A 12968-nucleotide genomic window follows, 5' to 3' on the forward strand; every position below is an offset into this window, starting at 1 on the left:
TAAATAAATAAATAAAGCGAATTAGTGAAAATTAATTTTTCCAACTTTTAAAATCTAATTTATTTTAAAATATTATTTCTACGGAATCACTATTAAAACTGAAAATTGTAAACGGCTGTTTCTCCTGATTTCACTGTAGAGCAGGTCTGCGAGCTCTCTACCAAACAAGCCTTTATGTACATGGGCATACCCTTCCCCAGTAATTACGCCAATTTGCCACTGCATATATTAGCGACGGAAGCAGCTAGCCCTTCCTCCTTCGGTCTTCATCTCCCCAGCCCGGCGGCGGCGGCGACTCCACCTGGACCCGCGACCTCCCGTCTCCGTCGCCATAGCCGTCACCCCCAAAACCTCTCCGATCAGATCCGCAGGCGCCGGGCTCCGCGGAGGCTCTTGTTCCCGGCCTGATGCCGCGCGACCTGTCGCGGTCGCCGCCGCGCCGGCGGCGGCGGTCGCCGTCTCCGCAGTACCGCGGCCGGAGGGGGCGCAGGGACCGCAGCCCCAGCCGCAGCAGGTCCCCTTATCGCCCCTCGTATAGGTGACCTCATCTCCCCTGTCACACGCGACTGCAATCTGGCGCCTCTTTCCTTTTTTTGGGGAGTTTCCTTGTACTGTAGATGATGTCATGTAGGAAGCAAAAGGATGATGCCATGAGGTGATGCTAATCCGCTCGTTAATTTTGTACCATAGCTTGTTTGATGGAAATGAACTTGTGGTTCTGCTCATAGTTCGTGGACTTATTGACGATGGGGTTGGCTCATGTGAATTTGTGATTGTTAGAGATAGCTAGTGTTTTGTGCTATATCATACTTTAAGTGATTATTCTATGAGAATATGCAGTGTTCACAGCGCTATGAAACGATTAAGATTGCCGAGAAAACAGACATTCTCTCGGTTTTCTTTGTTGCAGAGAGTTAATATTAGCATCGTTGATAGGATATGCTTGAACTTCTTTAAACCTATTCAGAAAATTCGGGATAAGATACATGTAAGGAACAGAACCTGTTCGGAACTTCTTATCCTAGATCGAGATAAACCGTGTTCATGCGGTGGTGTTGGGATGAAATGCACGAGAGTGGTGGTGTTACTCTGGCTGTTTTCTTTTAGCAGAAGAGATGTGTCTTGAATGAAGAGCTGTACGGTTTCAGGTGAGCAGTCCTGCAAGCTGCTGGATTGCCTTCTGAGTCCTGATCCATGAGATACTTCTGCAGACTCATCGTTCTATCCAACCCCTCATCCTGAACCCATCCAGTTGCAGTAGTTAACAATGATCTGGATACTTAATCCATCAAAGAGGAAACTACGAGGTATGCCTGGTGCAGTTGCTCTCGTAAAACTGCTGTCTTTCATGCATGAGGCAGTGAAAAGAAGGGCATATATTCAAAGTGTTTAATGTTTTTCTAATATCATTCGGGGTATACCCTAGACGATTAGCTTAGAATCCCCTTAATCAAACAAGGCCTTGAAGTGATGTTGCTTATGACACAGATCTGATATAGAAACCAGGAGTTATTTTGCATCTGAACCATTAGAAATGTTTTTGAAGGGAAAATAGAACAAGGCACCTTGAGATTTGTAAGAAGATGATGATTGAATACAGCCATGCCATGTTTTACATTGCTTACCTGACTAACAAGAGTTCCTTTCGCAAAAAGCATGGAACCTGCAAAGATTTTACTCTGTGCTGTATTGCTGTGGAATGCTTCATCCCAAAGGTTATTGTAACAATGTTTGAGGTAACTGCTTTCGTTTACGTTTTAGGGCTTCAGGAGCTGACAGTAATTTTTTGTTTAATACTGTTATGCCACTGTTTTATCCTCACAGTGATAATATTTGTGTCGCAGAAGGAAGAGCCCTTCTCTTTCCCTAAGAAGGCGCAAGAGCCGTTCTCCTTCTCCTAGGAGGCGCAAGAGTCGATCTCCTTCACAAAAGCGTTACAGAAGAAAAAGAAGTCAAAGCGTCACTAGCTCTTCAATCGCCAAATCTGAAAGTTCTCACCTTCGGCAGGCAGAGAATAAGATTGCTATTGATAAGAAAAAGCTAGAAGAAGAAAAGAAAAGGTGGGGAGTATCTGCTTTGCTACATAGAGTCTAGATTATTCTTTCTACAGACCAAACTGTTTACTGTTGCACCCTTTCCTATACCTCTTTTACCACTTCGACAATAAAATTGTAATAATTTAGCCGCTGTTTGTGCCATAATATATCCAAAGGTCAGCTCTATTTGGCTATCTATGGTTTAAGTATCTGTTTTTTGGTACACATCTACTGTGATTTTGTTATTCTTGTATTTTTTAAGTAATAATGAAAAAAGACTACTTAAGAATATATTTTTTAAGACTATTAAATGTGGATCACTTTGGTTTTATTATTTATAAGATGATTGCACGTACAATTTTCCAATTTGGTAGGAGCACTTGATTTGTTTGTAATTGTGCTTTGGGTGTTGCTAGCTAGCTCCAAAGAAAGCATCTATAATGGGCAAAGTGCATTGGAACTGAGATGACTTGTTTATAAACTGTCTTGCCTGAAACAAAATGCTCGTTATAATTTTCTGTTCACAAATTTAAGTGAGCTTCTGAGCAAGACAATATTTTTCCATATGCTATCTACTAAGAAGTGGAATGGCTTTACTGCATTTTGAGAGTTTTTAGAAGTGTTCCCATGCAATACACTGATTAATGGGTTGAATTAATAACTCTTGGAGGCACCTTCTTTGCTAGATTTTGCAAATTAAAACATTTGTATTTCTTCCTGGCAGTTTGTTTTGGACTTAAAATTAACAGTGAATTAGGCATGCCTCAAGAGAATTTAAAAGAACAAAAGAAAGGTGCATGTAAAATTAATTACTTCTTACCAGTACCATCGATTTTAAGTCTAACACGGCTGTTTAAATTCCATTCTACTCATAACCCAGGAAATGCAAACCATTAAATTTGTAATTATTGAAAGAAACCATGTTTGTTATATAAGGAAGCATCATCAGAAACTTATGAGTTTTGTCTAAACCCAAGTCATAGTAATAGTTATTGGCCTTTGAACATGTTGGCTGAGCTAAATGATGATAGACAAATGGATTTGGTCATCTGTTTTTTGTACACTGTAATACCATTAGCACAGCTGTTATTCATGTTGTGTTTTGTTTGGGGATTAAAATTTTGTTAGCGTTAGTACATTATTTGGTCATGTGGAGGGGATTGCAGTTCTCTCATTTTTATGCCTATTGAACTGAAATTATCGGATATCTAAGATGGCCGATTTATCGATTGGGGACATTCATTATGCCTGTATTTCCAATTTAGCAAGGTTCATCTTTTTGGCTTCACTTGCTGTGTATTAGACTTTCTGTAAGGACAGTAGTGTGTTGCCTGTGCACTAGTCCAAGTGTTGGAAAATATCTGATTTAGTTTGATCAGTGCCCTGCAGTGCTATCATTAGAAGGTAAGAGATTCAAAAGGGCTGTATTTCAATTCTCTACTGTGGTGTCATTCCAGTCTGCTTTTGTTTGTGTTTTCAGATCTGTAATACAGTGTGATTTTAGTTTGTTTTCATTTTAGTTAATTCATCACATACAGCATGTGATAGCCTGTCAATACAAAGTTTCCAGAAATCATTCTTGCTTCTGCAGTACAACTAACAAGCAATAGTAAGTAATTCATTCTATAATTGCTTTGAACTTTGACTTTGGGTGGGCATGTAGCTAGCTTGTAAAAATATGCTTTAGTTGGAATATTGAAATGCTTCATGATTAGCTCTAAACCTGCCACAAGTTACTTGACATTCTTCTCTACAGGCTTTTCCGAAGGAAGCTACTGCTATAGTTCCACTTGTTATATTTGATGATGCAATTGGTGATCCTTTATCTACTCTTGACCAGTTTTGATAATTCGTTTTTTGGATCTGGAACGTTCTAGAGGTATGCCTGAAATGCATTAGCTTGTATTCAACTTTATGCCGATGAAAGGCATAGTTGATCATAGATAGTGTTAAAGATTTTAAATCATGTGCTTTGCTTTTGGCTGCTTTTATGGCCTTGAAGAATTGAATAAATAATCGACAGTGGCCAGGCTCTGCTTTCAATTGTACATTTCGTTAACTTGCTATCTCAATTGCAGGCGCCAACAAGAAGTTGAATTGAGACTATTAGAGGAGGAAACTGCAAAAAGAGTTGAGCAAGTTATTAGGAAAAAAGTTGAGGAGAGTTTGAATTGTGAGGAAATCAAGTGTGAAATACAACGACGAATTGATGAAGGGCGAAAAAGAATACATGAGGAGGTAGCGGCCCGGATTGAGAAAGAAAAGGAGGCAGCCTTAATTGAAGCCAAGCAGAAAGTGGTAAGCTTGCTCTTTCTGGCCCATGTATCTCTTTCATGATGACATTTTGTCTTGATCAACACATGAAACGCAAAAACCACCATAATAGTATGTTCTGAGAAGATTGTAATCTTATTGTGTCTCTGCTGCTTGATTATTGGGTTCCTGTTGAAATATGCTGGGGATGCTGCCGAGAACATTTGTTTACTGGGGTTTTGTGCCTGCAGGAACGAGAACAAAAGGAGAGGGAGGAGCGAGAGAAGAAGCTTGAAGAAGAACGAAAGAAAGCCGAAGAGGCATTGATGAAAGAAGCAATGGAACAGCAGCAGAAAGAACTCGAGCGGTATCAGGAGCTTGAGAGGCTTCAGAAAGAACGGGAGGAAGCCATGAAGCGAAAACAGATGGATGAAGAGCAGCAGAGGCAGAACCAGATGAAGCTGCTGGGCAAGAACAAGTCGCGGCCAAAGTTGTCGTTCGCTTTTGGGATGAAGTAGCGCATGGATTAGCAGAAGGAAATTACTAGCATCTCGGTTGATTTGTAACTGCCTGTCGCTGTATGAAACCGCCCCTGTGTTCTGCAAACAAATCGCATTGTGGTACAATGTAATTGATCTGCTGTGTAAAAGCTGCTCTCTTGGTGAATATTCTTCTTCTCATGATGCTTGTTTTTAAAGTGCTCTTTATTTTCTGTTTCATTGACAATTGCCTGGACAAAAGAAACTGACTCTATATGGAATAGCATCATTAGTATAATACTCCCTTCATTTCAAACACTGTATTCATGACCCAAAAAAATGATACTAAAAATGTGGAGATTTTGTGGTAAAAATGGTACATCAGATTCATGTCAAAGTTTAGTTTCAGAGACCCTACATAGTCAAATTGCTCCTTATATTAAAATGGAGGGACCTTTTAACATTGTATAGATGCATTCCAAGATTTGAACTTTGTGATTTTTTTTAAGCAACAAGATTTTGTGATATAAAATAGTACCATTGGCATCATATTGAAAGTTTTTTTTTCTATTGTCATGATTTTATTATTATGAACAATGTACTGTAAGGGAAATATAAATGTCAACTTTAGTTTCGGATACCACACCAAGTCAAACCATGTCTCAAAACATGAAAGGGATAAAGTAGATTACAAACACTTGCTAATAGTTGAGCCCAACATTTAGTGTTTGTTGATATTCATGAGAATTTAAACAGTGTTCGCATATCATCCAAAAAGCACGAGTGAAACTCAATTATACACATACGTAAACTCAATCTGAAAAATAACAATGAAGCAAGATCTTACCATGTAATTGCATTACCAAGTTTGGACTTCTGCTCTGAAATTGGAGCTGATCAAGGAATCCAAATCTCAAACTTAGCATCGCAAGAACATCATTTTTATTACGATATAAATGTTACCAACATATCTGCTGAAGATGGGCAAATGCACGAAGTATTTATACTTCCTACAAGAATGAGCGCGTAGCTCGGTGGTTGGGTGCGATGTTGCTTGCCTCACCCACCTGAGTTCGATCCCTAGGATCAACCCGGTGTTTCACCGGGGATTTATTTCTCAGTATGATATGCACATGCGTGCGTGTTCAGTGGTACTACATATTCCCGCACATTGAAAATCTCGAGCCTTCCAGTCCCTTTCTAGCGTGTGTGTACGTATGATATGAGTGTGGAGTGCGTGGGTAGTATGTCCCTTATACCCTTAAAAAAATACTTTGTACAAGAACAATGTCACACACACAATCAGGATCAAGATTTTCACAGGAATTTCACATAGAAGATTGGCATAAAACCATTTCACCTCCCTTAATTCTTCTCCAAGTCTGATTGTTAGGGTTTTAACAGAAGCATCATCAGGATCGACAAGTCAAGCACAAGATCAACACATGAGATACTATATTTTTTAATGAGGTTCGGCCAACTTGTCTATATCCTTAGGGCATGACTATGGACGCTTCTTCTTATATTTTGTTTCCGTCGATATGCGGTTACAACGGTGGTGCATTCTATTTAAATGCTCAGAAATAGGAGCCCGACTACAACTCTATTCCTAGTCCCACATGTAATACCCCAAAAGCTTAATCTAGTCTTTAAGCATGCATACACATCATGACATCATGCTTCATGTTGTTGATTTTGATTTAAGTAATTAAACACGTTTAAAAAATATCATTTTTTTTTATCAATGTGCACTTCCACCGTATCTTTATAGTGGCAATTGTTTAGAGATAGTTAGGAAGACCCCAAAGTCATTTAGGAAGAAGAAGAAAAGAAAGAAACGGGGATAAGAACGAAGACTTTTCAACACATGGGCTTTGCTTGCGATCTTATTGCCAGAGCGTAGGTACTACTTAAAACCATCGACCAACTCTCACTTGTTCTCTCTCATTCATTCACTCCCTTACTCCCCCCCCCTCCCCTTCACCAAACAGAGAGAGAAGATCACCTCAACGGTCGGAGATCGATGGAGAGAATTTCCCCGAGCTCCCAAAGGCTTCCTCGAGCTCCTTCCCGCCGTCTTCTTCGCCGGAGACGCTTCCACGTGACTTCTTCCACCTCAAGATCAATCACCACCCTGGAGCCCGATCTTCGAATCAAAGCTTCCCCGAAGTTGGCCACCCTCCTAGAAAGCCTCCCTGCACTGAGGTGAGACTTTCCTTACCATTTAGCCATTGTTCTCGAGCTATTATTGGTCCCCATTTCATTTAGACCCGAGCTTCACCCTAACCATGCACTTATTCGTGGGGTACTCAAGTTTGGCCCCGTACATATTGCCCAAATCACCCAAGAAACATTTTCCTAGTTGCTTCACAATGAAAATAATGTTAGATGGATGAGTTGTGAGAATGAGACGAGATGTGAGCAGTGATAAGGGTAGGTTGGGAGAGAAACCCGAATGTCATAGACCGCTTGCATCGATTAAGCACCGACCATTATTTGACATTGACTTAAGCACTTTCTATACTTTCACACATTCAATAAATATACGAATGAGCCGATTATCATACGCCATGCTAACGTTTGACTTGCGACCCTATGAAGCATAAGACAAAAAGAATGAGTAGAAGCAAAGTGGCGGGGAGCCAGAGGTGTCCATGACACGCTCGCGGTGACCCCGGTGCCATAGGGGTATGTGCAAGTGGGTAGTTCCGGGTATGAGAAATATTGTCTCAGGGGCTAAGTGGATAAGCCCGAGTCATGTAGGTAAAGATGTACCCACTGCAGGGTGTAAAATCAATTCGAATTGTCGCACTCTCGGTTATGAGCATGCTTATATCTATCCGCATCAATCGTAGAGTTCTGATGTTAGAATGCTTGTGGTATGTTGGGAGGTGGCTAGTGTTGGTTATATTGGGAAGATTATGATCAGGTGACAGATATATTTATGGTTATGATCTCATGATAGGAATGCACAAGTTGTTAAGTTGTAGATGCTCACACTATTGAGTCAGTAAAATGCTTTTGCGTATAAAATCTATTTAACCTTATGGTCAATTCCTTGCTACGCATCCCCAAATGCATAATCTTTGGAGTCAGGTTATTATATGTACTCAATATGGAATAAGTCTTGTGAGTACCTTCGTACTCACCTTTCTTTTATTGAGTTTTGCAGGTAAAGAAGAAGTAGTGTACAATTACTTCACGCCCGTCGATATCGGTGATGGGCAAGAGTAATATGGGCTAATCATTTTGTTCTAAGGTGGTGCCTAAGGCAAATGGTGGCACCTACCTTTTGCTATTTATAAACTTTAATTCTGTTGCGTAGTAACTCTAACCCGCTGAGAGATGAACTTGTAGTATTTTGTTCTCTTAGCATCCGTCGTTCGTTCTGGAAATTGTTGAACTTGTGATAACTTAAAGGTTTGTAATATATTTACATTACTCGCTCTTTATTATGCCTTGATGTGATAAAGCTTGTTGTAAAGACGTATTTTCTGATCTTAGATATAAAACACATGTTGGGACTACCAGAGTTGGATTCTAGTTAATCGTTATTGGCCGCGGTCATTGTGGTGAGATATAGGTTAGCATGTGGCATGTCGAAAGACGGCGTGTGTTACCTCTCATCTTATTAAATGATCATCATAATAATTAATTCGAATATAATTTGAACGGATCCTCACATCACTCAATTACAACTTAAGTATATCTGTAACCGATCATGTACATATATTAGACACATATCCCAATACCAATTTTCCTCCATCTTTTTCTCCTTCAATCGTAAAACCAGATACTCTTCCCTGAACTATCCAATATCGTACAAATCATATTCCCCTATTTTGAAGGTGGTTTCAGATGACATGGCAGTGAGCTTCATATGTCAGCCTCTCTTTGTCTTCTTTTTTCTCCTTCTGCGCAACACTTCGACACGGCACATAGCGGCGCTAGGGTGGGCTACGCAGCAGAGGTGCCAGAGCACTGAGGGGGTGAACTTCGTGGCCATGCAGGATTGACCCTGGAAGTGGGCAAGTGGGGCGGCCGCCCGAGCCCCCAAAACTCATGGCCCCCTCTCACATAGGTATTTACCAAGAAGTTGCAATCATCATCAACGTGCATCGACTCTACCTTGAAGCAAATATAATGTATAATGAATTACTTTGACAAGTATAGAAATGAAGGGTTTGTTTCTAGTATGATCATTGCCAAAAATAATGCATCTGAAATAGGTGTAGAGCCATTATTTATAGTAAAGTGTCGTGCTCTTAGGAAGAAACAAGTTGATGAAACTGACTACAATAAAGAAATTCTATAAGCTGAGAAGGCTTTTGAAGTTAATTACTTTTTTGTTATGGTTGATATGGCAAACACTTCATTGAAAAATATATTTGAAGAACTCCAAACATTCAAAAGTATATTTGTGTTTTTTACTAAGCTCGATAACCTTGAAGTCATTGGATGATATTGAACTGAAAGATTGATGCGCTAAATTTGCAAATGTGTTCTCTCTAAATAGTCTATATGATGTTGAGTTAAATGAACTAATGTTTGTGTTAAGGGTTATGCAATTGACTTTGCCAAATAGTTCAATGTCTTCTATGAAGATTTTTTAGTATGTCAGAGAAGAAAATTGTTATCCTAATGTTTCTATTGCTTATCGAATCTTATTTATTATGCATGTGCCTGTGGCATCAGCTGAAAGAAACTTTTCAAAGTTGAAATTATTGAAGAACTACTTGAGGTCCACAATATCTCAAGAAATATTAAATGGCTTGGCAACTTTATGCATTGAGAAAAATTGCTAGACGTGATTCATGTTGATACCATCATCAATGACTTCGCATCTAAAAATGTTAGAAAAAATTATTAAGATGATATCTAGAAAGTGTTTGAAGTGAGCGTTGTTTTTTTAATATACTTTTAAGTGTTTACTTAGAAAGAATTTATTAATGCACTAAATATTATCTTTATAATTTATATACTAATTAATCTTTTTATGTTTCAATTCAATGGATCCTGTTTTTAGTTTCGCTCCGATCCATAAAATACTAGGACCATCCTGTGGCCATGTCGGACACGCAGAACATCTTCTTGACGAGCACCGGCACGACCAACACATGCGCGCACACGACTTCGAGGCCAGCGTGGATGCACAGGACACTCTCAAGCACGACGAGTGCCTTCTCACTCGGTCCCTTGTCAATGTTCACAAGGAGCTTCATGACGATGGGCACTGCGCCGAGCTCCGTGAGGCGGGTAACCGTGCAGTCAGAGGCGGAGACGAAGTAGTAGGCCATGAACAGTGCATGGTTCTTGATATAGCCTCGATTATGGCTTTGTTGACAGAGGAGGCGAGTTCACAGAGCACGATAGTGGCCCTGGCCCATGCGGCGAGGCTAGCCGTGGGACATCACCGAGACGATAGACTTGAGCGAGGCTACGGAGGAAATGTAGCACCGTGACTCATCGTCGAGTGGGATGAACACGGTCAGCGTGGTCAGGATCTCCCCTAGTGCTCTGGCACCCTCGACACGCTCGCCAACGAGGCACCCGAATGCCACCAACAGCACGCCGCACCGGCCGCTGCAAGGAGCCAGTTGCGGTCGCTCTCCTTCCCGAGCGCCCTCATTTCTGCCACCCTGCACCCCGCCCATGGAGGAGGTTGCTCTCCCACTACTCCCGAGGGACAAGCAGAGCTGCAGAGAGAGAAAATCGGACTGCAGAGGAGGAGAAAGAAAGACAAAGAAGACAAGAGCGAGGCTGACATGTGGAACCCAATGCCACGTCATTTGAAAGCACTTAGGGATGTGATTTGCATGATATTATATGGCGGATGCTATTTGTCAGGCGTCTATTTTTTTCAGACGATGAATCTGAGCCATTCAATCTTAATCTGACAGTCCACATCCATTCTTCTTCCTCCCATCTCTAACGCACCGTTCTTCTTCTTGCTTTGCCCCAGCCGCTCCACCCCCGTGTTGTAGGGAACTGTCCAAATTATATGTGAATTAATCTAATCATTAGGATGATCATTTAATAAGATGAAAGGTAACACACTCTCGTCTTTCAACATACCATGTGTTAACCTACATCTCACCACAACGATCATGACCAACAATAATTAACCAGAATCCAATTCCGATAGTTTCGGTATGTGTTTTATGTCTAAGATCGGAACACACGCCTTTACAATAAGCTTCATCACATCAAGACATAATAAAGAACGAGTAATGTAAATATATTATAAGTCTTTAAGTTATTACAAGTTCAACAATTTACAGAACAATAAACGCTAGGAGAACAAAATATAACAGTTTCATCTCCTAGCCGGTTAGAGTTACTACGCAATGAAATTAAAGTTTATAAACTGCAAAAGAGAGGTGATACTATTTTCCCTGAGGCACCACCGAAACACCACAAGTAACCTATACTACATTTGCCCATCATTGACATCGGCGGGCATGAACTAACCGTACACTACTTCTTTCTCACCTGCACAACTCAACAAAAATAAGGTGAGTACGAAGGTACTCGTAAGACTTATTTCATATTGGGTACATACAATAACCTGACTCTAAGGATCATGTATTTAGGGATGCGTAGCAAGGAATCAGTCTCAAGGTTAAATAAATTTATTCGCAAAAGCCATTTGTTGACTCAAGAATGTGAGTATCTACACATCTTAACATCTTGTACCCTCCTATCATGAGACCATAACCATAAACATAACTTTTATTCGATCGTACTCTTCTCAACAGAACTCATCACTGGCCACTTCCCAACATACCACATACATCCCAATATCGGAACTTTATGATTAATGCAGATGGATATAAGCATGCTCATAACTGAGAGTGCGGTAATTCGAATTGATCTTACACCCTACATAGGTGTACATCTTTACCCACATGACTTAGGTCCATCCTCTTGGCTCCCGAGACAACATTTCTCATAATTGGAACTACCCACTTGCACATACCTATATGGCATATGGGTTACCGCGAGCGTGTGCCAGACACATCTGACTCCCCACCACCTTGCTTCTCCTCATCATTTTTCTCTTACGTGTCATAGGGTCGCAAGTCAAGCGTTAGCACAGTGTATGATAATCAGCTCATTCGTACATTTATTAAATATGTGGAAGTACTGAAAGTGCTTAAACCAACGGAAAACAATGGTCGGTGCTTAATCTATGCAAACGGTCTATGGCATTCGTGTTCTTATCTTGAACTACCCCTAGCACCGCTCACATCTGATCTCATCATCACCAACTCTTCATCCCAACATCATTTTCATTGTGAAACAATTATTAAGCCATATAGCTCATGAACAATGGTCAAACCACTACTCGACTTCTACTGATGGCCTATGCATTGCTAAACATCTCAGATAACTTTTAAGTTAGACATCATATTGTTATACACATGTTACAAGAATGGGGAACATCAATAATTCATGAACATAGGTTCTACTCACAAATCTCGACATTGACTCGCTAACATACACAACATACATAAAATGATAACTTATCAAATTAGACACCACAAGATCTAAAGTAAAAGGTGAAGTATGCTTAGATGTTTGCCTTGTTGCTCCGGCGCTTCGCTCACTTACAATTCTGGTTCGGTGTTGGCCTTGACCGCTTAAACTGTTGACGCGTCACTCTCTAAACAATAGAAGAACACATCTAACGAAGAAATTAACGATGAAGATGTATGCTTATGATGCATGATCGTGAACGAGATGCAATGAGCCATGTTATGAAAACAATTGCAAAAGAACACCTAAGCGATTGGGTTAAAAAATGTTTGAATCTCTAAGGTCACAAGCTACTGAGTAGCTGGCGATCAAACTGACCCAAACGATAGTCAGACCGTGGGGGTCAAACAGAGAAGAAATCGATAATGAGTAGACCTGATGGTCATACCATACCCATGGCAGAAATACCACTAGGTCCAGTGGTTAGGCCTACCATAATGGTGATCTGACTCTTGACTATGGAGTTTTACTGGAAGTTTAACCGGCCAAGTCACAACCTGGTAGTCAGACTGCTGGGCCTGGCCGATGACACCTTGGTGAGGTTGCCGGCCAATGCTCTGGCGATGCCTTCGACCATGAAGGGTACCAAAACACTCTACAATACTAGGGAAATGTTTCTTAGGTGGTTTAGACAACATGCACGATGCCAAACTCGATGGCC

The 12968-nt window shown here is 40.6% G+C and overlaps 1 protein-coding gene across 1 annotated transcript; it reads left to right on the plus strand.

Annotated features, from left to right (window-relative positions):
* The first annotated feature begins 215 nt into the window (after nucleotides 1–215).
* LOC133900090 (uncharacterized protein At1g10890-like) lies at nucleotides 216–4957 on the plus strand. The gene is made up of 4 exons (XM_062341206.1): nucleotides 216–538; nucleotides 1845–2060; nucleotides 4115–4334; nucleotides 4541–4957. The coding sequence occupies exons 1-4, from the start codon at nucleotides 408–410 to the stop codon at nucleotides 4805–4807; spliced, it is 834 nt and encodes a 277-aa protein (XP_062197190.1). The 5' UTR covers nucleotides 216–407; the 3' UTR covers nucleotides 4808–4957.
* Nucleotides 4958–12968: the final 8011 nt, after the last annotated feature.

Source organism: Phragmites australis, chromosome 19, assembly GCF_958298935.1.
Source record: "Phragmites australis chromosome 19, lpPhrAust1.1, whole genome shotgun sequence".
NCBI classification, from domain to species: Eukaryota; Viridiplantae; Streptophyta; class Magnoliopsida; order Poales; family Poaceae; genus Phragmites; species Phragmites australis.

Bases quoted from the DNA above. Each gene is read 5' to 3' on its own strand.
- LOC133900090 (XM_062341206.1), top strand. From the start codon at position 408: ATGCCGCGCGACCTGTCGCGGTCGCCGCCGCGCCGGCGGCGGCGGTCG. The intron at 539-1,844 runs GTGACCTCATCT...TTTGTGTCGCAG, and splicing joins CCTTATCGCCCCTCGTATAG to AAGGAAGAGCCCTTCTCTTT. The intron at 2,061-4,114 runs GTGGGGAGTATC...TCTCAATTGCAG, and splicing joins CTAGAAGAAGAAAAGAAAAG to GCGCCAACAAGAAGTTGAAT.